The sequence below is a fragment of the Pyxicephalus adspersus genome, chromosome 8 (genome assembly GCF_032062135.1).
Source record: "Pyxicephalus adspersus chromosome 8, UCB_Pads_2.0, whole genome shotgun sequence".
Lineage (NCBI taxonomy): Eukaryota > Metazoa > Chordata > Amphibia > Anura > Pyxicephalidae > Pyxicephalus > Pyxicephalus adspersus.
This window is the reverse complement of record NC_092865.1, coordinates 8,176,532-8,202,383: the sequence shown is the minus strand read 5'-3', so window position 1 is coordinate 8,202,383 and position 25,852 is coordinate 8,176,532. Positions and strand designations below refer to the sequence as shown.

The 25,852-nt window shown below is 41.3% G+C and overlaps 1 protein-coding gene across 2 annotated transcripts; it reads right to left on the bottom strand.

Annotated features, from left to right (window-relative positions):
• Positions 1–911: 911 nt before the first annotated feature.
• MIER1 (MIER1 transcriptional regulator) lies at positions 912–25,844 on the bottom strand. 2 transcript variants are annotated; one of them, XM_072419435.1, is made up of 13 exons: positions 25,718–25,844; positions 17,210–17,234; positions 16,241–16,386; positions 14,325–14,480; positions 13,461–13,587; positions 13,296–13,360; positions 12,872–12,944; positions 11,738–11,889; positions 10,428–10,509; positions 10,145–10,239; positions 9,025–9,152; positions 8,082–8,221; positions 912–7,291 (listed from the first exon to the last, which is right to left on the bottom strand). In XM_072419435.1, the coding sequence occupies exons 1-13, from the start codon at positions 25,724–25,726 to the stop codon at positions 6,987–6,989; spliced, it is 1,503 nt and encodes a 500-aa protein (XP_072275536.1). In that variant the 5' UTR covers positions 25,727–25,844; the 3' UTR covers positions 912–6,986. The 2 variants fall into 2 exon arrangements, with proteins under 2 accessions (XP_072275536.1, XP_072275537.1); XM_072419436.1 differs by having other exon boundaries at positions 10,145–10,236.
• Positions 25,845–25,852: the final 8 nt, after the last annotated feature.

Below are 25,852 nucleotides of genomic sequence, written 5' to 3'. Positions count from 1 at the left end.
CGCGATCCCGTAAGCAGGCTGGATCAGCCTGCTTATGAGATCGCGGGGGCACGGGTGTCGGAGGGGAGCGAGGAGAAGAAGCACGCAGCATCGCGGGATCGCGGTATCGGGTGAGTATGATTTTTTTTAATTACCGGTATATTTAACATGTATTCGGTGTATAAGACGCACCCACTTTTCCCCCCCAGTTTTGGGGAAGAAAAAGTGCGTCTTATAGTCCGAAAAATACGGTAATTCTGTATATATATCCCACGGGGTAATATTACAGTAGTTTCCCTTTCAGGTAAAATCACAGAACAATAAAGTATTTCAAAATGTGTGCAACTTTTTTTTTTTTTTAATAAATAATCACTTGCGATGAGCCCAGGTACCACCACAGACCTGGATTCCCTAGCACAGCGCGCTTCTTACATTTCATAGTTCTCTTTTTTGGAGTGTCTAATTACTGTCTGTGCTGCCCTAGCTCCTTCAACCCTTCACTACCTTGTAAGCAGCTGTGCAGACCTGAAAGAAAATTCTACAGAGTGTCACTAGAGTGCTGCAGTGTTCTCCCCGGCCCATTTCAGCTGGGTGCACCACCCAGCACTTTTCAGTAACCACTCAGCCTTTTTTGGGTAGTTACTGAAAGTTGGGTCACAATACAGGGACTGCAACCCGCCCAAAGCTTTTTCCCACCCAGCCTAAAGAAATTCAGGGAGAAAACTGCAGTGACTTCAGATATAGCCGCATTCAGCAGCAGCCCCTGGCTTTTGGATGTCTACACACACTTATAGATAAAGAGCATGCAAGAAATATAACAAATGCTCAATAAAATCTTATGAGATAATAAAATCTATGGTCTGAAAGCACAGATATAAAAGTTGTAAACACAAATCACATAAGATTTACCAAGTTCAAGTTATTTAAAAAAGTTTTCAATTTTTTTTTTTTAATTCTGATACTTTCCTAATATAAACCCTGGTGATCCTGCCTTGTTCATATGCTTCCTGTTATGGGGTGGCAACTTTTTCCCTATTTGTTCTCCTGCATTGTTGCCCCTGGGTGCAGCGTTGCTGACATATTGCTTAGGTTTGTTCCACCATTGCAACTATCAGGAAGCTGCTACAGAGCAATGATGTCCAGCAGACACTAAGGCTATGTACACACGTCAGATGATTCTCGTCTGATAATTGCCTTAGGGCTGATATTGGATGAGAATATGGTGTGCATACAGCGCTGGTCATCTGGTGGACCCATGGACGGGGACCGATCATAATGAAAGTGAAGGAGAGAGAGCACAGCGGGGTGCTGCTCCGTCATTCTCCCCTCTCCATAGAGCAGAATAGCTCTGTAAGTACAGCGCTCGTTCATGCATCATCTTTTGTCGTTGGAAAGGATCATGAAGGTTCCTTTCCAAGGACAAATATTACACGTGTATGCGCCTTAGTGAGTGCATATAGACAGGAAGTGGCTGAAAAAAGGGAAAAACAAGAATATGAAGTTCAAGTTCGCACAATGAATACATGCCAATAGGGCAGGTAGTATACATACAACAAAGTGCAAGGCCTGGTACACATGAGCAAATCCGCTGCCAATTTTGTGCATCCCATCCATTCACAACTGTTTAGTCTCTTACGATTGGTCGGCTGCCGAATTCCCTTTGAGATCTGCCCATTTAGTACCAAATGTCCCTTTTGCAATAATCCCTCCCACCTGCCTGATCGCTCCAGGTTTCTGGTAAAAAAAAAAAAGCCGAGCCGTGCATGCATAGCTTTAGCTTTGGTTGCCAGAATAACTGACAATCCCAGCTTCCCCTGCACACGTGGGGGACCAATGAACTCCTGCACGGGACGTTATCCAGGCCTAGCCAATCAAGATAACCAAAGATCGTCTCCAGGAAGAGGAGAAGGAAGAAGATAGTGGTGCCCTATGAGGAAACGGAGACAGGTGAGCATTATTGTGTTTAGTTCCACTTCAACAAACACTACAGTGCTGTGTGCGAGGGCACCAGGTGTACCCAGACGATGCAACACGGATACACACAAGCTCCTATTACAGTACAAATATGCCCTTTCTGCCATTTTTTTAAAGATAAAACCCCAGGTGGCCAGGACTTGTTTGCAGAGGGGCAAGGCTGTACAATTCACAGAACAAAACGGAATATAAAAAAATAAATTACTTAGCCTATGGAACTGATAAGACTAATAGTGCATCACTAGACACTTCCCACTGCTACAAGTCTGGCTCACGTGGGGGAATTTAATCCTGAAATGGAAAACCTAAAATGTAACATATTGCATCTTAACTGTCCTTAGATATGGCGGTTGCTTTTTTTTTTTTTCATCTACATTTTTATGCAACTGAAAACAGCACAATTCCTGGCATAGGGTGGCTTGCACCACGCAGCACTTTTAAGTAACCAGCCGGCTGTTTTGGGTGTTTACTTAAAAACTGGGGCACAATACAAGATCACCACCCACCCACAGCTTCTTCCCACCCGGCTTAAAAAAATTTCTGGCTTGAACACTGTATTATATTAAATTCTGTTTCAAGATATCCTTCATTGCAGCAAAAAAGCTAAATATACAGCTAAAACACAAGCAGATCTACAGGATGCAGACTTGGGATCCCTCACATAGCTGGGCTGTAAGGTTGTGCAGGGTGACAACACTTTCATATTCTGCAGACTGTGTCCCCATGTTCAGGGAACAACCTCATACACTCAATGCTTCTCTCCCTGGGTAGCGTCCGGTCTAAAAGCGGCTGACAAATAAAACCCAAACAGGAACATGAGCAGACATAACAGTATAGCAATGTTTCTCAGCCAGGGATCCTCCAGAGGATGCTGGGGGTTCCTTGAGCAATGAGCAGTTTGTGACACCAATGATCCTTTTTGGCTGCAATGACATTCTTCCTACTAGCCAGCAGGCCAATATGCTCTGAGCTGAGGATTTAGTAATAATAGTTGGGGGTCCCCCATGTAAAAAGTATAATAAAGGCTGAGCTATATAGTGATCTGAACTTCCTCAAAGAATACGTCACCAATTGTGCCCTGGACCATTCTGTGCTTCTGCATTACCAAAGCCAACCATGCTGTGCAAACAGTTACAGAAGCATCCTCAAGGTTTACACCTTTTATCTTATAGTACTGACCTTTACATTTCAGGATTTGTAACTGGCATCTGCTAACCATAATGTTGTTTCCTGCTTTCACAATGCAGTGCCCTGTGCTGGCAGAGCAGGTATACAGCCATCCCCCCATCCCAAGTGTTTTTATTATTATTGCACAGCTCAATTTTCTTGGGGGGAAGCTAATTAACCTAACTGCATGTTTTTGGAATGTGGGAGAAAACTGGAGTACCCAGAGGAAACCGTCAAACACGGGGAGAACCTGCAAAGCCCATGCAGTGGGCTTCTCAGTGGTAATATTAGGGCATTATATTCGGTGTTCTCCCCAGGCCTTTTTAGCTGGGCCCATCACCCTGCACTTTTCAATAACCCCCTGGCTGTTTTTGAGTGGTTACTGAAGACTTGGGTCACAATACAGGGGACACCCCCCCCCCACAGCTTCTTCCCACCCAGCTTAAAAAAATAGGGGGAGAATTCTGATATTTATGGCTAAATGAGGTCTATAATGAATAACAATGGACAAGAATGGAGTATTAAATGTACAATCAAACTGATTTCAGACAATGTAAAAATAAAGTACACAAGAACATTAAAAGGATTGTGATATAAATAAAGTTTGGAGGAATCATCATAGGAAGCAAGTTACAGAACAGCCAATATAAATCACTGAACTGAATCAATGCAATGATATTATACAATTCCTACGACTCTGGAAATAAAGTCTGCTTATGGCTGAGTATAATGAAGGGTATAACAGAGCTCCATGCAATGTGACCACAATTCAGTTCACAAGTGGTAATTAAGCATTATGTTGTAGAAAAGTAAAGTCGCAAAAATGTTTTTTTGTTTTTTTAAAGTATATTTAGATTTTACTTAAACTCTTATTTTCATACAATAAAATGTGTAAATGTCCTGTTACCAGATAAATGGACATGGCAATCTTGCAACAATGTCAGAAACTATAGAACTTGTGACAATAAATCTCGTATTCTCGTATCCCCTCCCATTCTGGTATGATCACATGCAGCCCTGCCCTGACTGATTAGGTATAAATGTAGCTTTAATAAAATGATCCAAGTCAATGGAGGATTGGGTACAGCACTTTTAGTATATTTACAAATACTTTGCAGTTCACAACCCACCTTCCAGTTCTAATGCATCTCTGTCTATGATCCAATGAGATACCTGAAGTGCATAAACCTTATGTCAACACAAAGTGTTCTAAGAGTTTTATTTGTATGGGTCTGCATTTACATCCAGTATATCACTGGAATGGGCACAAGATGGGCAATAGGGGGACCACAAAATAAGTGTAATATGTCCTCCCCGGTCCCTTTTAGCTGGGTGCACCACCCGGCACTTTTCAGTAACCAACCGGCTGTTCTTAAATGGTTACTGAAAAGTTGGGTTACAATGCAGGGGGGCTGCCACCCACCTACCTTCTTCCCAACCAGCATAAAAAAATTCCTGCAAGGAACACATCTGAAATTGTGCACAACGCTCCTACAAAAGGCAAACACATGCACCGCTAATGGTCAGAGGCACATATAGGGTGCGGCAGAGCTATGATTTCTATGGCAAAGCCTGCTATGATGTACATGATGTGCTAGGTTTGGGAATTTCAAGGCAGCCCTAAATTGCCAAGTTATGTGTAAGTACATTGACTTACATTATTTTATTCAAAGTGACAAGTTTTCATTCAGCAGGACACATATATTCCAAACATATAATACACTCTACAAGGTTTTGGTTAAAGTGTGAAGCAATAGGATTGCATTAAAAAATAAAACTCAGCCAATTTGGACTATCTAAGATTTTGTGTTAAATATCCAAATTTCCTGTTCGGAAACCCCACAATTAGCTGTTGCAGCTATAGGCTGCCATGGCTTGGAACAACTAATCCACCATCCAAAGCCTCTTATGTATTTCCAGGGTATGAAGAGTGAATGCAGGGCTCAGAGATTCACAAAAAAGCAAACAGGCTTATGAGATCTTATTGGAGAAAAGCTAAACAGCAACATCAAGATGCCATAGGCCCACTAAGCTAATGGCGGAAAACGCCGGGTTTGATATTCAAAATATTAGTTGTGCATGACATGACCATTTCAATAGACAACTCCTGTAGGGTGATTGCAGATAGGGTAGAATGTGAATGTTAATGTGAGAAAAAAAGTTACATGCTACTAACATCACTAATTAAATATAATTTCAACAGTATAGAATCAGTCAAACATATTCACAAAGTGAAGCCCAGAATACAAGTAGAGCCAAAACGTATCACTGCATGGCTTCAATGGCTGGACGGTGCTTAGTGTAGGGGTGGTGAAGAAAAGGCAATCGCATTTCAACTTTTTTCTCACACCTTCCAAAATCAGAGCTCTCCTTTGATGCCAGACACTTTGAATTGTGGGTGTGCAGCTCTCTGATACAATACACGATTGCTGTATGACATCATGACAATATCAGAGAGCTGCGATCAGAAAGGACAGGGATTGCATAAACAGGAAAAAAACTTGTGGATACAGTGTTGAACCCAAATTTTTTTTTAAGCTGGGTGGGAAGAACTTGTAAGTGGGTGGAAGTCCCTGTATTGAGACCCAAAAACAGCCGGGGGTTATTGAAAAGTGCCAGGTGGTGCACCCGGCTGAAAGGGGCTGGGGAGAACACTAGGGTGCAAGTATATTTGAACTTTTTTCTTACTCTCTCCTATTCAAACCAAATGAGCATTTACCAATGAAGTGTCGGGGAATACCAGCAGCCCACTAAAAATAATTCTCCAGCCATTTTTCAACACCACTGAATTAGCCATCCCCAGGACCTGGACTAGGCCTCAGGGATATACGCTGTCATCCAATTCCAGTTTATGACAGTTACCTTCACAAGATAAAAAATTATAGGCAGGATAGATGAGAAGAGGTTAGGCTACGGGCTATCATTTTCTTGGAACCTGAACTTCAGGTTTTTCTGTAACCTCTTCCTTTGGATCCTGTGCTGCCACTGCTCACTTCCTGTCCCAGGCAACTGGTTCATGCAAAAGCTCAAAACGCTTCCCCCTCCAATACAAGGCAACCTATAAATTCCAGTGCTATGAAGAGCGGAAAAATAGGGCTGAGAATACGATCATTACAATGAATATAAATTTAACAATATGACCAATAAACTATGAATAAAACAATGAAATTTTTCTTGCAGGAGGAAAAAAAAAAAGCGGACATACCATTTTCAGAATATTATTTCTTATAATAATAAAAGTTTACCAACTGTACAAGTTAAGAAAATTATACAAGCTTTGTTTAAGAAAGGACAGTTCATTCAAAACTGTAAAAATCTCTCAAAGGCTACTAAGAAATCTGGAAAAATACACCACGTATCTTTTTCAGCCCAGATAGGAATAGAAAAAAAAAGACATCATTGATGTCAATAATATATATACACAAACCTTATTTGGTTTACTCTTCTACCTATAAAAATGGTGCCAGCGAAGGCCCTGCTTTCCTTAGCAATTTCAGATCTGACATGATTTGAAACAAACCTGGGTGGGAGGGAAAAGGTAAAGCCTCTCCTTTTTCCAATAACGCAGAAAAATAAAAGTTATTTCCAACTAATATGTTTGCCTTTTTTGGTGGATACATTCTGGATGTCTTTCCAAGACGTTCATTTTCCTTGAAAAAAAAAATCCTCTTTCCAAAAACGTTGCTGTGAAATGTTCTCTGGGGGTGCCGAGAAATGGTATTAAGAGGAGAGAAAAACAAAAAAAAAAAAAAACAAAACATCTAAAATAGAACCTGTTAAATAAGCGTTATAACCCTGAAATTTCACGGCCCCGAGAAACACATTTGTTTCAAAAATGTCTCAGTGGAAAAAAGTGAAGGATTTCCTCAGACGTCTCCTTGTGAGAAGATTTCCTGAGAAATGTCTGACGGTCTGGGGCTGTCTTTGCTGGGGCTGTCGTATCGCCGTCTTTTCCCGGATCGTTCGCTGGTGTCGTCTGGCTCTCTGTCGTTCCTGGTGTTGTTTGCTAGACTGAATTTGGGGTCGTTGGGGAGGCTGTCCCGGTTGTATCCGTTGGTGTCGGACTCAATTGAAGGGGGTTCGGTGGTGCTGGGACCGTTTAAATGCGCAGAATCTGGGACGGGGTCGTCTCTGCAGCTGGGCGTGTCTGAGGGGCCATTAGAAGACACCCCTAAAAGAATGAAAATTAAATAATTGGAAACAAATCACATTAAATTATTCTAAAACTGAAAAAAAAAGTTTAGTGGATACTTTGATAGGATTGGCTCAGGCTGTCAATCCAAAAGAGATTTAGGAAAAATTTTTACCTGTTATCTTTATAAAATAATACTTAAACTCCTATTAATAGATTGTGCCTGGGTTGAGATGATTGAATTGTTGGGCCTGATTTATTAAAGCTCTCCAGTGCTAATGAGGATACACTTTCATCAGTGAAGCTGGGGGATCTAGCAAACCTGTAATGGATCTAGGATTAAAAAAATTTTGCTAACAGCAAATGACTTTTAGGAAAACCATTCCAGGTTTGCTGGATTACCCAACTTCACTGATGAAAGTGTATCCTCTCTAGCCTTTGAGAGCTTTAATAAATCAGGCCCAATGTGGTGGGCAGGAGGAAACATTACCTCCCCAGTAACCAAACAGCAAGCTATATAGTAAGAAAATGCAGCAATGGCTGATTGAAGTCAGATTTTTGTTAACACGGAATTACCATTTTTACCATATCTGAGCTGGCTTATCAGTCCAGGAAGTGGATGATGACCCTAGATGATGCCTGAACAAAGATGGCTCTGTCTTATTAGATAGAATAACAAAGGAAGGTATTGTCAGGGGGTGTATAGTAAGATTAGAATATACCCAGAAGTGTGACACTGACATTTATTTGGCATGCATGAAAATAATATACATCAATATATTATATATCTATATAGATATTGATATCGATTCACTTAAGACTCCCTTACCATTCTGGTTAGTGTTGCTGGCAGAGCCATCTTCCTTCTCCGACTGGCTGGTGCTGCTGTTGGAGTTAGTGGGAGGGGGAGATGGGGCCTGGCTAGAAGCAGCACTTTCACTTTCATCCAGAAGTCGATCCATATAATCCCTAAAAAATAGAGCATTTCAATTTTAAAATTACTCCCACCATGGCCTATTGGATTTGCAACCAAACCATTTGTAGACAGCCGACCAATATGCTAATTGTAGAGACTTACACACTGGCACCAAGGAAGGTATCAACAATATCCTTGTCAGCCTAGTTCTAATTAAACGTTAAAAGTGGAACTGAAGGGCAAAAGTGAAGATTTGCAATGTTATAGGGGACACCTAGAACTGTGCATTGTATCCAAATGGTATTCTTCCGTATAGCAGTGCACATCCTGGAGGATGCAAGCAGCCTGGGCACTTACTGAAGCTAGTACTGGTGCTGCTTACTAAAAAGGAATTTGTACAGTAATCATCTGGCTGCTTAATTTGTTCCATATATCTGCACTTGTTACCGCCTGTTTTTGTAATGTCCTCCATCAGTCATCAAGGGGGCAGCTCAAACATGAGGCAGCAAATCCCTGAAATTTTTCCATGATGACCATCACCGCATAGAGACTCCATGAAGAATAAAAAGGATAAAAGATCTGTTGCAGGGAAACTACAAGCAATGCTAGTGACTAATCCTTTATTCTGTACCTTCCTTTTTTTTGGGGAGGGAGCATGGCTTCCACAATGGAGCACTGTTAAACAACTGCATCAAAACCGGCAATCGTAATATAAAATATTTCTAAATGTTGCCCCGTTCTTTATCAGTACAGAATTCAGTTACAGAGACTTCAAACTGCAACATTCTCATTCATATGCCTTGTCCCAAAGAACTACATAAACCCATTTATTACTTTTTATAAATAAAGTACTCACGTAACACCGGGATGCAGGTTGTACTTCTTTTTGCCGAATCGTGTTTGCTGGGCGAAGAAGTCGTAACGCTCTGACTTCTTCCACATATAATAAAAAGCCACGCATTCTCCGACAGACCGTGTTCTTACCTATAGAGGTAATATGGGTGCAGAAAAGACAACAGTCACCAAACTAGGTACACAAGGCTACTTGCTAAATCACGCAAGTATCAACTGCTGGTTATGTGTTAGCTCTTACAGTTGATGTATACAGGATTCCTTGCAAGGTCACAACGTTCATGGACTCAATAGGCCTGATTTATTAAAGCTCCCCAAGGCTGGAGAGGATAGACTTTCATCAGTGTAGCTGGGTGATGCAGCAAACCTGGAATAGATTTATTTAAAGTCATTTGCCATTTGCAGGCAAACGTTTGGAATTCTGGACCAGATCCATTCCAGGTGTGCTGGATTACCCAGCTTTAGTGATGAAAGTGTATCCTCTCCAGCCTTGAAGAGCTTTATTAAACCGGGGCCAATATACCTTTCTATGTTTGCTTGCACTGCTCACCATATCATATTTGTAGGTTAACTGGCTTCTACTAGAACTGACCTTACTAGGCTTGCTTGGAAAGATTAATATGAATAGTCCTATATACCAGTCCTAAGGAGTTGCTGTGTATGTGGCCTGCTCATGGCCTTTCTATTTTAGAGACAAACAGGAAGTAAAGCAGCCAAATGCATATCCAACTCAACATTCTTCCTGACTTTCAATGGCTTTTTTTCTCCTACACCTGCATATCCCAGACATTGAACACTGCAATACAGCAGATGCACATACTTAAGATTTGAATGAACCTGTTCACAACAGGATGTGTCATAAGTGACTTTTTCCATAGATGTAAAATACAGGAGTGTTATCCTGTCCTAAATTTCACTACCTGCCGAGTTGAACAAGCATTTGTTTTTATCACTTGACACTTGTTCTCCTTATCACTTGACACTGTTGATCGGCTGTTGGGCCTAAAAACAGTATTAAAGAATAAAGTAACATGCTCCAACACATATGTGGAAGGGCGAGGTATTTTGTAGTGGCTGCTTTACTTTTGACTTTAAGAAAACTGATACAGTAAATTTCCATTCACCTTATTTGCCTGGATCAGGTGGAAATCTTTTCCGTATGCTTTAAGCCCTTGCTCAAAATTCCGACACTCTTCCTCTGTCCAAATAGAGAGCTCTTCTGAGGGAGACAAAGAAAAAAACATTACATTTTTATTCTTTGTGTACCTTAAGCTATTCTACTCTATCGCAGCAGAAATAGGTATATATAATGTTCTGGTCTTGCATGCACACAGCAAATTTCCTGGCAGTATTCTCAGTGAAGGACACAGCAAAACATTTACTGGTTTCTAGATGATTGGTGCTTACCACGTGCTGCTTTTACATTGAATCTTAATCTTCTCAGAGCTTCTTCTGTGTCAAAATTACATTTTACCAGCTCATAAAGGGCCTAGAGAGCACAAAAAGGAGAGTCAGAGTCAGAGAATCAGAGAAAAAAAGTTATGAAGATAAAAGCATGTGCACACCCTAACAATTAACTCTCCACCTTTCAGTAAAGTGGGCCGTACCAACACCAAACACCAAAAAAAGAACACCTAATTACTATTACAGTGATAGAATTGTGCCATACATTGCATCGACTTTCCACCAATGCGTTTAATTTGAGTGCAAATATAAGTATACCACTGAAAGAATTTTGCTAAATCTGCTTGATAAATACAAGTTGCTCTTGCAAAAATACTATTGCGGTCCTTAGAACTTTGCAAGAAACGATATCAGTCATGTGCAGTTTTCTCTGTGGACTACAGACCACTTTCTCTTGGAAATCAGGAGGGGGAAAAATGTTGTGTTGGACAGATTTCCTGTCCTAGCATGGAACAAATACTGCTCTTTACGTAAAGTACAGAAAATAAGCATTGTGACTATAGGACAGGAGGTGTACTACTAGCAGAATGATCAGGTAAAAAAATTATTTATGTATCCCAGAGTACATTTCTGCTAGTCATCAGAAATTCATTACAGCAACATAGAATTTTAAAGCAAATGTATGCACAAATTTTATGTCATTATTAAACAGGATTTATATAGGGCCAACATATTACGCAGCGCTGTACATTCAATAAGGGTTTCAAAACACAGGCCGATACAGACAGTGGCACAGGAGGAGAGGACACTGCCCCGAAGAGCTTACAATCTAAGAGGTGGGGGGGGTATCACACAATTAGAAGGAGGATATGGAATGGGGGGTATGTAGTGAAGTTATGTTGAGTTTTGGAAAGGGTTGGGAAGGGGTAAACTGATCTGTAGTAGCCAGTGACTGGAACCACAGTACCACAGGAACACACATTCCATCATTTCTAGAAGAATGCGATAGCAGTGACTCTTATAGCTCTGCATCAGAGCTGGTTCAAAGTCACTATAATGCTTCAAACAAGGAAGCACAATCAGAATAAAAAAGGAGGGGAAATTGTGTTAGCATTATTCCAGCAATAACAACTGCAGTTTTCATCAACGCAGTAACTTCCTGTAAAAAAAAGACAGGCCACTGCTGCACCATCACCTTGTGCAGGACATTTTTTACCTGTATATGGTTATTTCATAATAAATAGTAAAAGGCAGAAAAAGTATTTAATACAACATATCATGTATATGCAAACACCTGGAGCTTCTCAAAGTACCTGTTCATTATCCTTTATGTGCGCCCCTTCAGGAATGGCATCCAATCCCTTCTCCTCCCCTGTTCTCTTCGATGCCTCAATTAGAAAGTCTATGACTCTTTCTTCCCCGACATAATCTGGATTCCACAGCAACTGATCGTCGTTTTCATACACTGCATCATAAAACACAATCAAATTCTGCTGAATTCTGTTCAGTACAATAAAATAGTACTTACATATTTTATGTGGCTCTTTGTGTACTTGCATTGCAAGGTTTGCCATTATCCTAGTTATGAAAGGGGAAGTATAGACTGGAATAATATACAAATACATTTTCCAATTCTATATCAGCCATACAGTTATTCTATCTGCCTTAGTTTGAATGTAATGCCATCTGTATGAAAAAGGGAAATCTCGTGTTCCCCCATTACAGTGAGAATCAAATTCAAGCTCCTGTGCTTGCCTTCAAATCCCTTCACAGTTCTTGTCACACTCTCCTCTCTCTACTAATGACTTCTTCACTCATAACCTCAACATACGCATGGCTCCAAGACTTTTCTAAAGCTGCCCCAAGCCTCTAGAATGGTCTTCCTCATCCTAATCGGCTTCCTCCTACTTTGTTCATTTAACCCATTTTTTCACCTGCCCGTCTTCTTTTGTCTCCTAAACCCTCACTACTTCCCACTACTTCATATCTCTCCTCCTGTTGTGTGATACTTCCCCCACCTCATAGATTGTAAGCTCTTCTGGGCAGGGTCCTCTCCTCCTCTTGTGTCAGTGTTTGTGTCTGTCATCTGCAACCCCTATTTAATGTACAGCGCTGCGTAATATGTTGGTGCTATATAAATCCTATTCATTAATAATAATAAATACTAATAATATTACAGTACATAAGTCCTGGTACAGTCATTATGCTTAGTTAGATAATACTCAGAGGGGAGCTTGTGTCATTCTGTGATGCGGGTTGGGATCTTTTTTCGTAGGCTTGCCTTAAACACCATTTAAACTACATAAAAGAAAAATGACATGCATTGACCAGCCACTCATAACAGCTACAAAGACCACAGCTACTCACTTGTCTCCTTTGAAGAATTAGCTTTTATGAAGTGAGAAAAAGCAGCCAGATCATAATAAATGCTCTTTTGCACTACTCACCTTTCTCTGTTTCTCGATATTTGCTAATACCAGTGGGGATTTCAGCTTGAAACATAGAGCCCACCATTATCTCCTAGAAGGATACAAAGCAATAGTTTAACAAACATATAAACATTATAAATAATGAACATTTGGAAATTATAGACAAGATTGTTTAAAACCTCAAAAGCAATGAGGTGCAAATCACTCAATCACATGGCAATCAAGCTGATCACCTGACAATGGCAGGCCTATAAAGATCATATTATGAACTTTATTTGTAACATATTTACAAACTAAATCAATAAATCTTTAATTAATCAAGTTGGCCAATCAGAATGCAGTGGCCATTGTTTAAGAACCAAGTTAAATGACCACAACTCAAATGCGTCATGTAAAGAACTGTCAGCTTAAGGTTCCATTTCAAGAAAAATAAAAAGTTTACTTTTTTCCAGTCCTCCGAAGGAACATAATCTTCATCGTCTTCGGACTCCTCTTCTATTTCATTATCTGAGAAAAATACATTTTCATTTTTAATTCACATTAGCCCAGAGTGACCTTTCAATCACTGAAAAAAAGCAAGATAAAGAGTCTAAAAGGAGAGACTTACTGGTATCAAAGAACTTGCATCTCCGAGACCGGGTAACTTCTGGTACATCTTGAATAGCTGATGGTGCCGGCTCGTCAGAGGATTGAGTCTCATCTTCTTGACCAGATGAATCTTTAACAATTTCATCCTTAAAAAGGAAAACCCCATCAGTATGTGCACTGAAATAAATTCTGATAAATTAGCCAAGGACAACCCACAATCTTTAACTAAGAGGAGTCATTTTCTAGCAGGACATGCTGGAACCTGGTATTGGGACAGCTGGCAGAACTGCAAAATGCTGATGTCTGCTATATGGAGATATTACCAAAGAATTAGTTCTCTGTAGTCTGCAGCTTAAGAGACATTAACCAGGGCTGACAACTCTAACTAGGAAGTAGCGTTTTCTGCTTACTACAAAACGCTAGGAGTCGTAATAGGTGCAACTCATATTAGAAAATGTCTTGTACTGTATATTTTATTTCCAGACAATTCCCTAACTCTTAAAAGACATAGCTCAACATCTGAACGAACAAACCCCCATGCACAGGAGTTGCATTATTCCTGCCAGGTTAATCAAAATGGCCTAAGATTCTTGAATGTGAAAAAGAAATGGGCAAAGACATGGGCATATCAGTATGTGGTGGTGGGCGAGTTCAGTTCTGCTTTTATTCTTTCTCCCTACCCGAAGCTCAATGATTTCTATAACCTCAGAAATTATATCCTAAACCTCTCCCCAGCCCTTAACCTGAGCCTGCCTGTCAGGAGATACTGCCAGCTTTACATAGGGGACCAGAGAATTCACATAACCAGCTTGAGGAGTCACAGAGAAACCCAAAACAACCCACAGATTGCCTTTTCATTGATTTCCTGTAATCTGATGCTAACCTTATTCTCCCCGCTGCATCCACTGTTCCCATCATTCTCCTCCTCTTCATCTTCTTCTTCCTCCTCCTCCTCCTCCTCCTCTTCTTCTCCAGGTAGCGGTACAGTGCTACCATAGCCATAAAGTCTTAATAATTCATGAATCGGCATTTCACTTTCCTGGAAGAAAAGAACTGCTAGTTAGCGGTTATACGCACATCAAGTTTTATTTCTAGGCAGTATTAATATTAACTTGTATTTATATAGAGCAAACAAATTACGTAGCGTTTTACAAAGTCCATAGTCAATTCACCAACTGTCCCTCAAAGGGGCTCACAATCTAAAGTCTCTACCATAGTCATATGTTGTTACCGCAGAGGGCAGTTTTGAGGGGAAGCCAATTAACCTAACTGCTTGCTTTTGGGGATGTGGGAGGAAACCAGAGTATCCACGCAAAAACCTTACAGATGGTGCCCTGGCTGAGATTCGAACCTGTGACCGATCACTGCATAAGCAAAAGTTCTAGCCACTAAGCTAACCGTGCTGCCCATTATAGGAGAACTGTGGGTTCAAGCTTTTAAACTAGTGGTGGTCAACTTATTTGATACCAGAGGGATAAGGTGATAAGGTGTTAAGGGCACAAAGCTTTTATACCTGTGGTGGAAAACAGTGTTTAGCTATTCCCTGCAAACTACAGCTATGTGCCCAGGGGTGGCAAACCACACAACAGGTAACCATTTTGGCATGCGGCCGTAGTTGTTACAAAAGCAACCATCACTTTTGGAAACCCCATTGTATACTTCTGCAGCCACGTACACAAAGTTAGTGTTCTCCCCGGCCCCTTTTAGCCAGGCACACCACCTGGTACTTTTTTTGTACCCACACAGCTGTTTTTGGGTGGTTACTAAGAAGTTGGGTCACAATACAGGGGCTGCCACCCACCTACAGCTCTTTCCCACTCAGCTTAAAAAAATTTCTGGGTTGAAAATTGCAAAACAGTTAGTAACCGTTCCCATTCACTCAACAAGGAATATTAGGAGACTACAGGCATGCTACAAGAGAATATAAGAAACTGTGAACATGTTGTAGGAATTCCTTTTGACAGGTGACATGCTTTAAAAGACTAAAAGTGGGGGTGGGGGGAATAGAAAAGCCAAACATGAATGATTTGCTATGTTATAGGGAACATGAAATGCTAATTGTACCTAAGCATGTTTTCTCTGGAATTCTTCCTAAAAAACCACACTGCACCTTATTTTATGTGAAGGTTCCTAGGCACTTCTGTGCCTACAGCCTTATATTTGTATATATGCAGAATAAGATTATCTGGTGACTGCTTGTCTCAGGAGATCTGAAGTGAAATTTCTGAGTTGTTCATGGCTCTCCTTGTTGGAGAAACCTCACAAATAAAAGCAAAAACCTACCTCCACCGAAATGGCTATTTGTAAACATAAAGGAATTTAATTCTGAAATGTAAGTACTATTAAACAGTTTAAAGAATACTTTTCCTTGAGTTAGCACCCAAACACCGAATACTATCTGCAGGTGCCCTTACTGCTGCACAAGTGCCAAGAAAAGCTCTCTAAGCCACAAGGCGACAGTCTCCAGGCATAAGGAAATATAGGTAAAAGTTTAAACACATGTGCTTTTTATTGCTAGAATGTAAATAAACACCGAATTATCTAAACAGAGAAACCTGCAAGACTGAACCAGATCTTGGCACTTCAAGCATACAAAATGTATTGTTTATATTTAAACCACCTGGACGTACAAGTGACTAAAATCTTGGACTTTGGTCACCCAATAACACCCAAATGACGTGGTTACCGGGATACATCTCACCTATGGCACCTTTCTACTACTAGCTCTAAAAAATGAAGTGCGCTGTAAAGTGGCAAATTTGTGGCAATAAAAATACACAAGTGTTCTATTTCACTCACCCTTTCCAGGTGCTCAATCTCAGAGGTGAAGTTCACCTCTCCCTCCATTAACTCTTCTTCTTCCAAAGTTCGCTCGTCGTCAAACTCGTGAACCAACATGTCGGGTGAAGGGTCGAATTCATGGTCGTCGGATGCAGCCGAGCCTCCTGATCAGAAGAGTAACACTGGGTGTTAATTGGTTAAAAAAAAAAAATAGAATTATCCATTCCAACATTAAACCTAATAGGGTCTCAGGACCAAGGACCAGATGACTATTCACATAAATCATCATCAGAGCTTTTTTGGATCCCTAAAAGCCAAGGTGCTCCATTTTGCAAACAGCTTTCCCACCCAAGCCCTGTACTCCTTCTATTACACCCCAAGAACATGGCTGGTCTTACAGGCCAATAGGAAGTTGCAGGGGAAAAGGAGCTGAAGGATAGAGTTTAAGAAACTATCGTCATTCTTTGCACAACAGTTGTCCATTGATTTGGAGTATTCCAGGCAGTTCTTTGGGTATGAGGTCACTTTATAAATAGTATAGGATGATGTTCAAAATAAATTGTAAACACATATTTAAGGGTATTTCTTTTATATTTATATCTTTGTATTTATACATTATGCAGATATGTTTGTGCTTTGTTTATGTTGTTGTTTTTATTTAGCATAAGCATTAAAAAATGAACTCTGATTGCTTTGTATCCGAGACATAACATTGTGGACATGACAAATGGGAAACTTCTTTTTGCCTTTTTAAATAAAAGAAAATAATTATAGAACTTCTGGAAGGCAATATCGCCAAAGCACCTTTAAAGCTATAACCATAAAGCTGAAAAATATGTTTCACTTCTAATAGGAAAGTAATTAAGTTATTGGTCCTTCATGGAAAACCCCACCTGTCTGCATAGGTCGGTCATTTTATTTTAGTTCAAGCAATATAGTTAATGCTAACATCTATGAAATAAGAAAAGGATATAAAGCCGTCATTACCTGGGCTTGGGTTCCCAAGAGAAGGCTGCAAAACAAAAGTAAGTGGTTAGATTAAAAAGTAACAATTTTATATCGAGCAAACAAAAAAATGAATATAAACTCCAAACTGAATGTCAATGTGTTTGTTATTGTGTGTCAAACACTCCCCGTGTTTTATTTATTAAAATATTTTCCAATTTCTTTTTATTCTCGGTTATATCTTCTTGCAGCATTTTGCCCTCTACAAGCACTCCAATAATGGCTGCATGGCATTTCTTAGGGTTGGTTTCCCAACAGGGACACCAGTGGTATTAAAACAGCCATTTGTAAATATCATCATGTATTCCACTAGTTGTTGATTTTTTTATTTTTGTTTCAACTATTTTAATATTGTCAACCGATTGATGTATTACACCCCCCCCCCCCCCCCCCCCCCCCCCCCACCCCCCCTCAGTTTTTTTCTATCCCACAATGGAAAATTTATTGGACAAAAAAAAAAAAAAAAGCACTTAAATCCTGAAATTGTGTTGTCACTTCATACCAGGAACTGCCATCCTAAGAAGCAAGGAATGACAACTGGATGTAAAAAAATGTATATAATATAAATAGAAAATAAAATATACAATTGTAATGATGTTGATGAGTTGGGGAATCAGAAAAGGAACAAAGGTCAGTTTTTGCACAGTGAAGCATTTCACTTAATGTAGGTCAAATATAACAATCAAAACCAAAACTATTAGCTGCAGCTAATCAGACTCTGCTTACAGTGAATTTCACTTTCATTTTGAATGTTCAACAATTTTCATACCACACAAAAAATAAAATAAAAATTACCTCCTACAGACCGTTCAGATAAAACTGTTGCTGCAACAGAGCAGCAGCTCTATTTACCAGAAGCACCTTCTCTCCCTCCTCTCATGGGGTGCTTTGAATTCGGGGATCAATAAGGCGAGAAGGGGGCGTACAAATGATAGGGGGTTGCAGTGCTCAACCCAGAAATTTTTGTAAGCTGGGTGGGAAGAAATTCTAGGTGGGTCGAAGTCACTAAATTGTGAGCCAACTCATCAGTAACCACCCAAAAACAGCCGGGTGGTTGCTGAAAAGTGTCAGGTGGTGCGCCTAGCTAAAAGGGTCTGGGGAGAACACTGGGGTTAAAACAAATGACACCCATCGCTCGCACTTGCGCAGCACCGTAATATGGATCAGATGTACTGCTCACCTGTAGTATATAGCTCTCCAAACCAGTGCTTCCCAACAAGGGTTCCTCCAGGGGTTGCTGGGGGTTTCTTTAGCAATGAGCAGTTTGGTGTAACTAAACTTGAGAGGCACAATGATGTTTTTGGATTTTTGTATGGGTGATATTCTTCCTACTGACCACCACACTAATATACTGTGAATATAGTAAATATAGAGGGGGTTCCCGGAAGACCTGAAAGTTATTTTATGCTAAAAAGGCTGCTCTACATGCACACATCAATGGAAACCCCTGGTGAAAGAGAGTTGGGGGGGGACTGTTGGGGTTCACCAGATGACTTTTTTTTTTTTTTTTTTTTTTATTTTAGAACTGGCAGTGATCTCCCCGGCCCTTTAAAGCTGGGTGCACCACTCGGCAATTTTCAGTAAGAACCCTGTAACAGGAGGTGCAGACTATAAAATTAGAGATTTTAAAGTATAAAGTGATAATCTATTCCTCGGATTAAAAATGCTTCCCCGTGGTAATATTAGGGCATTATATTCGGTGTTCTCTCCAGGCCTTTTTAGCTGGGTGCACCACCCTGCACTTTTCAGAAACCACCTGGCTGTTTTTGGGTGGTTACTGATGAGTTTGGTCACAATACAGGGGCTGCCACCCACCTACAGCTTCTTCTCACCCAGCTTATAAAGATTTATATATATAAATATTTTATCTTGGCTCAGATTGATTACCTTATTTGAGCATCATTTTTGCAAAGCTGTTACTATTTTCTTGTAATGGTTTTGTATCAAAATGTTCAAATCACAAAAATGAATATTGTATCAATGAGGAATTATTTTTCTGTATCACAAACAATATCTGAAGCAAAAACACGGAGCACAGATGAACAATCTTCTTAGAAAGTTATTGGAAGGGAATCAGATTTAATGGAATCTTGTATCATTTCTAGTCCTTGTAGTGGGATGTCTCATATTCGCCCCCCCCCTCCCAATACTTGGCTGTACATGTATAAAGTTAGTTACTAAAACTGTTCCCCAAACAATCTTTTAGAGTGACAATCATCGAGCGCCTTCAGCTGTTTTCGGGACGAGAGTCCCCATTGATTTCTCTCTATTCTTGTTATGGTGACAAATCCAAACAAAATTGAGAAATCTTTACTTTTGGGACACAAACAGCAATAAAAAAAAAAACTTTAAAATATTCCAACCATTCACCACTTCACCTGAAATTAAAAAAAAAAACGTGGCCTTAAAAGCCACAATAAACCTAAAATCAGTATTTATTCTCATGAACGGTTTGTTCTCCACCTGAATGAATAGAAAAAAACGGCAAAATACTCCCTGTAAACAGACTTTGACAAAGAATATAGCAAAACTTACCAAAAACAAGCAAATACAGATTAAAATATGAAGTTGATGAACGCAACAAAATAATAAAAAAAAACTTTTGCAAAGTCTTTTTGCATACAGTGTTTTTCTTATTCCCCCTGTGAATTCCAACAAATACTCGGTATGCAGCTTCCTGCGGTGACAACAATGATGAGCTGCTCTTGAATTCAGAGCAGAGTTATCACTCTCATATAGGCTGGGCCTGACAGCACTACAGCAGGATTTGAATATGTTACAGGGGGTGTGGCTATCATCACATGCCTGTAGCTCACCAATCAGCAGCTGGCTACATTCAGCCCCGCCCACTACTTTCTGCATTGAAAGCAACAAACTCCTCCTACTGATCTGCAGTGTCTGGGAGGGGGAGAGTGTGAGACTAAGGAGGAGCATTGGGCTTAGTCAGGGATGGAAAAGGAAGATTTTGCTTTACTTTATAACACAGTAGCTGGATTTGGGACATGTTTACACCGTCACACAGGAGACTTAAGTTGCATGTCCAGACAAAACTATGTTTTTAGAGGTACATAGAGCAGAGAAGTAGAACAAGTCATCTGCAGATCCGTCAGAGCTTCCTCCCACGGCTACAATGACAACAGTTTTACCAGACAGAACTGCATAATATTCTGCAACAAGGACACACAGCAGTAAAAAGCTGACGGGTTCTGACCTTGTCCTGCCTATGTCTCAGTCAATGATTTTCCTTTAGTTTGGTCTGGTAAAAGTTGTTGCTAAGTCAGCAGGGATCTCCCACTAAAGCCCTGTCAGAGAATTGTTGCTGCAAACTATGGTTCACAATGACAGATGATTGAACACAGCACAGCTGGAGAGGGCGGTATATCAGCGCCCACCTGTGCTCTCCTCCATAGCACTGAACGGCAGTCATTCACCAATTTGCTGTAGGAGCAATGTACACGTCAGATTTTTAGATGGCCACGACTGCTCACAATTATCAATGCTCATGGTTATGTATAGATCTGCATCAGAATCAGCAGCTTGTTTCTAAAGAACCAGCGTTTGCCTATTTGTCAGTGGGTGCCAGTGAGCGGTAATGAACTGCTACCCCCATTCATTCTTTGATGGGTGACACTGTAACCACATTGCAACCTCACAGCCAGTCTCTGTCTAATGGAAGGAACTGGGGATATCGGTAAAACGAACAGGGGGTCTAATTCTTCCCCCTCTATCATCAGAACAGAAAAAAAAGTTTAGCTGATCCATGCTTTAAAAGCGCAAAAGTAAATTAAAACTGAAGGTTTGGTAAATTTAAGCTGCGTACACACTTCCAATTTTTATCGTTCAAAATGAACGACGAACGAACGACGAACGATCGATTGGGCAAAAATCGTTCGTAAAAAAAGTAACCAACGACGCCGACGAACGAGGAAAGTCGTTGGAAATGAACGACCGGACCGGCGGATCGGACGACGATCGTTGACCATCGTTCGTGTGTACGATCGTTCGTTGATCGTCCATGGTCTGAGCATGCGTGATGAACGAACGTTCGTTCACTTCCTGTGGTGCACGTCACTTCCTGTATCGCTCAAACGATCGCATCTATCGTGTGTACAATATCTGCGAATGATCGTGTCGTTATCTGTATGTACAGGATCGGTGCTATACGATCGTTCGTAGATATCATGCAGGATCGTTCGTTTACCAACGATAATAATTGGAAGTGTGTACGTAGCTATACTCTGTTCTTATCTCTACTTCTGATGAAGCCTTTACAATACACCCTGAAAGATACAAAATTACATTTTTAATAAACAGCATTCCATGGATACAAATGTTTCAATAATTATAAAAAGACAAGCCAGCTTTTCAAGCATTGGACAGCCAGTGACCCCGCTGCCGTGCCTTTGGGGAATCCAAAGAAAATAAAATCAATACTTTTATTGTCATTAGTAACAGCAGAGACTGGAGCCAGAATTCATGGAAGCGACTGCTCTTAAAATGTCCCAATTTGAGGTATACATAGAAACTCTATCCGCGCCAGCAATACAACTACAGCGCGTTATATTTATATTATATTTAGAGGTCAGGTTCACACAAAAATAAAAGTTTCAATTCATTCTGCTCCCCTGGCCTCCCTTTTAGTTTTGTACTAACTCCTCTCCTGGATTGAACAGCTTAGTCTGATTTCCAAAGCGCGCTTTTTAACAATGAGCATCAGAAGCTGCAGCAAGACAGATAGATCCCGCCTAGTTTCCTGGCTGGAGGGCCCAGCATCCTCTAACCCCTCAGTTATCAGCCTGACTATCCCTGGCCTCCCGTTCATTTATTGGATTTCATTCTATTCAATCCAGAAATGTTTTTAAGCTGGTAGGGAAAAAGTTGTAGGTGGGTGTTAGCCCCTGTATTGGGACTCAACCAAAAACAGCCGGGTGGCTATTGAAAAGTGCAGGGTGGTGCGCCCAGCTAAAAAGGGCTGGGGAGAACGCTGGTGTGTATTCTAATAATGTCTGCATGCAAATAGTTTACCTACAAACTCCCAAAGCTTTAAAAGCGACAAACTCATCAAGACATTTTAATATTTGCATAAAGTCTCCTGAGAGCCAGAGAGAGGAGAACAGAGCCTGATGATGTTTTCAGAAAGGTACAGCACCCTGCCGGTCCCTCCCCCCAGCCTGACCGGTCTGTGATGATGTCACCGAATCTAAAATAAGTTATGTCAAGGAAAAGGTAGCATACTGATGGTAGGAACCATAAAAAGTAAAACATATCCAGCTTTAGATATATTGTGTGTTTTTTCACCAGTAACAATAAAAGTAGATTGAATCTCAATCACCTTTCAAATCAGCAAGACAGGTAGGCAGATCTTTGTAAAAGGAATAGAACATTAAAACAGAATAAAAAAAATTCCAGTGTTATCTCAGAAATCATTCAGCCGAGGTGTGAGTCTCACTTCCTGATATACAAACTGCCACTAGAGGGAGACACTACAGACCCATATGAATTAGAGTCATGAAATAGCATCACCAGCCAAGTGTCATGGCCCCAACATTGCATGTAATGGTAAATTTGCATGCAATGTTGCAATTTGCATCAGCCTAGAGTTCTCCCAAGACCCTTTTAGCCAGGCGCAGCTCCTGGCACTTTTCAGTATTCACCCGGATGTTTACTGAAGAGTTGGGTCACAATACATGGGCTGCCGCCTGCCGACAATTTTTCCCACCCAGCTTAAAAATAAGCAGCCTAAGCCACAACATGTAATGATGATACAGCGAGGATCCTGTAGGGTTTGGTTCAGCCAGGTTATTTTTGCGGTTCTGCTATGGTTTACCACTGGTAACTAGTCCTCAACCAACCCATTCTCACTGAACCATAGAAGACAGGTTGGCCCTGCACTGAACCAACATGGTTATCACTGAAGTGAATGGGAGTGGTTGCAATCACTATTTTGCAGGCAGTGCAGTTTTCAGATGCTTCATGCAGCTTTATTCTTCTATCAAACTTCAGTACTGTAAATGTCCCGTCATCTGCTACAAGTAATGGACACTACAGAGGAAACTTTCATAGAATTTTTACCATGGGGGATCCCTTGAAATAACTTTCAGGTCTTCAGGGAACCCCTTCTATAATTCCTATATCCCCAGATCACAGTATATTCGTGTGGTGGTCAGTGGGAAGAATTCCTCTTACATTGCTGGCCATTGGGAAGAATGTCATCCTTACAGATAGCCAAAAACATCATTGGGGTCACTTATACTGACCTGAGACACAAACTGCTCATTGCTCATAGAACCCCCAGCAACCTCTGGAGGAACCCCGGATGAGAATCACTGATACCAAATAATGACACATACCAGAGAATGACACACACACACACAATATAGACACACGACAGACACACACTAGACACACACACACACACACACACACATTATAGACACACACACACACACTATAGACACACACACACTATAGACACACACACACACATTATAGACACACACACACACACACACATGTCACACATGACTGACACTTATCTTGGTAAGCTCTGGCTGCAGACACGCATGTAACACAACACAGCGCATTATACAAACAAGATCTACACAGAATAATGACAATCTATAGAATAGATATTGAGTTTTAAATAAAAATGTCAGAAGATGATTTCGATGTTGAACTCTTCCTTATAAAACTTTTTTTTTGCTTTTCATACACAGAAATAAAAGAGCCATTTCGGGCTCCAAAGTGACCTAACCCCCCCAATTCTGTATGTTCTGAAACCTGGAGAATAACACTATGGCAGCTGCAAATATTTGTATCATGCAATACACGTGAAGCTGTATTTTCAGCAAAAAAAATATACATGAGAAATAATTTTCCACGCCAAGATTTGGGGGTTACATTTTAAATCTGCAAGCTTTTTTGTATTCTATATAGCACCGACATATACTGTAGCACTGTACACGGTCTATAGTCTTGTCACTTCCTATTAGAAGAGCTGACAATCTGATCTCTCCACCATACTCATATGTGATTAACAGTATGGGGCTTCCCCACCTCTTAGATTGTAAGCTCTTCGGGGCAGGGCCCTCTCCTCTGTCACTTGCAACCCCTATTTATTGTACAGCGCTGCATAATATGTTGGCGCTATATAAATCCTGTTTATTAATATTAATGAAGTCTAGGGCCAGTTTTGGGGAAGTAATATGTTTTTGGTATGCAAGAAGAAACTCGCACAAATGGGGAGAACATCTTATATATACATACTCCATGCAGATAGCACCCTGGCCAAGATTTGAACCCGGGGCCCCGAACGCTGCAAAGTCCTGCGTTGATTAATTAGACACCGAAAAGCCAAGCTTTAAAGTTGTACGAACCGCAAAGCACTACGATACCTACACCTGGGCACAGGTGACACTAAGAACTCTTTCACAGCTTATCCGCTTAGGGTGAATCTTAAATCTAGAAATATTCCTTGATTGCAGGCGTGTTTCACGCTCATCATTCTATACGTTGTGTGCTAAATGTTTGTAGAGTAGGGGGGAAGCAGACCTAATGATATCTGCATCACAGCCAGGGGGCGCCAATAGTCTGAGGCCCCCCGGCCTGGCTTACACCGACAATGGGGTCAGGACAAGAGGTTTCCGGACCCGCCATCCATCTGAGCGAATATTAACAATGAGAAAAATGGTTTGTAAAATGACCTCTGTGTGCAAAGCTTCCAAACTCCAGCAAAAACTTCAGAAAAGTCGGCTGTCAGTGACTCCACTGGGGAGATTTTACTTCACTTCCTGTCTGGAAGGACACAGCTAGGACCCCACGGAGTTTCTTTTACTTTCGTACTCTGTGTCCCCACTTCCTGTCCCCAAAGGAAATGGCGGGAAAGCATTTTGAGCACCAAATGTCAGAGCCGAGGGCTCCTCTAGAAGTCTGCTAGGGATTTATAACATCAGGAAACAGAAAAACCAGCAACCAGTGACAACTAAACACAACTGGGGGGCTGCACCCACCCCGGGGACACAGAGACCCCCAACCCAGCCAATCAGATCCAACATACAGGGGACCAATGGGTAACATCAACTGAGTTCTTCAACTGGGTTCTAGGGAAGTGATGGGGGGGGGTCAGTGATAGGGGGCAGTTATTTCCCAGAAAAGATGGGAGGGGGGACAGTTGTTGGAGGGAGGGCAGTGACAGGCTGAAGGGATGTTGCCATATTGGAAAGTAGGGGGGTCCCGCGCAGTCAGTGTCGCAGAGCCTAGAATGGCGCACACACAGGCCGTAGCCCGGGAAATGGGGCGAGGGGGAAATTCGGGCGCTCTGAAAAAAGTTGTTGGGGTGGGATCGGGCGGGAGAATCAGCAACAAGTGTTGGGGACGGGAGGGGGCCGGGAATGTCCCGGGAGGGGGTGAAAGGGCCCAGACCAGCCGGGACTTCCCTCCACACCCGGCCCCGCTCACCGGGGAGAATGTTGCACCGAGTTTCCTCCTTACCTCCGCCATATTTGCCGTACTGACGGGTCACATCGCGGGTCAGCGCAGGAGCCCGGATGAAGGCGGAAGCGGCCGGAGCTGAGACCGCCAGAGGGCGCAGCCAATCGGAAAGCAGCAGAGGGCGCGGACTGGAGG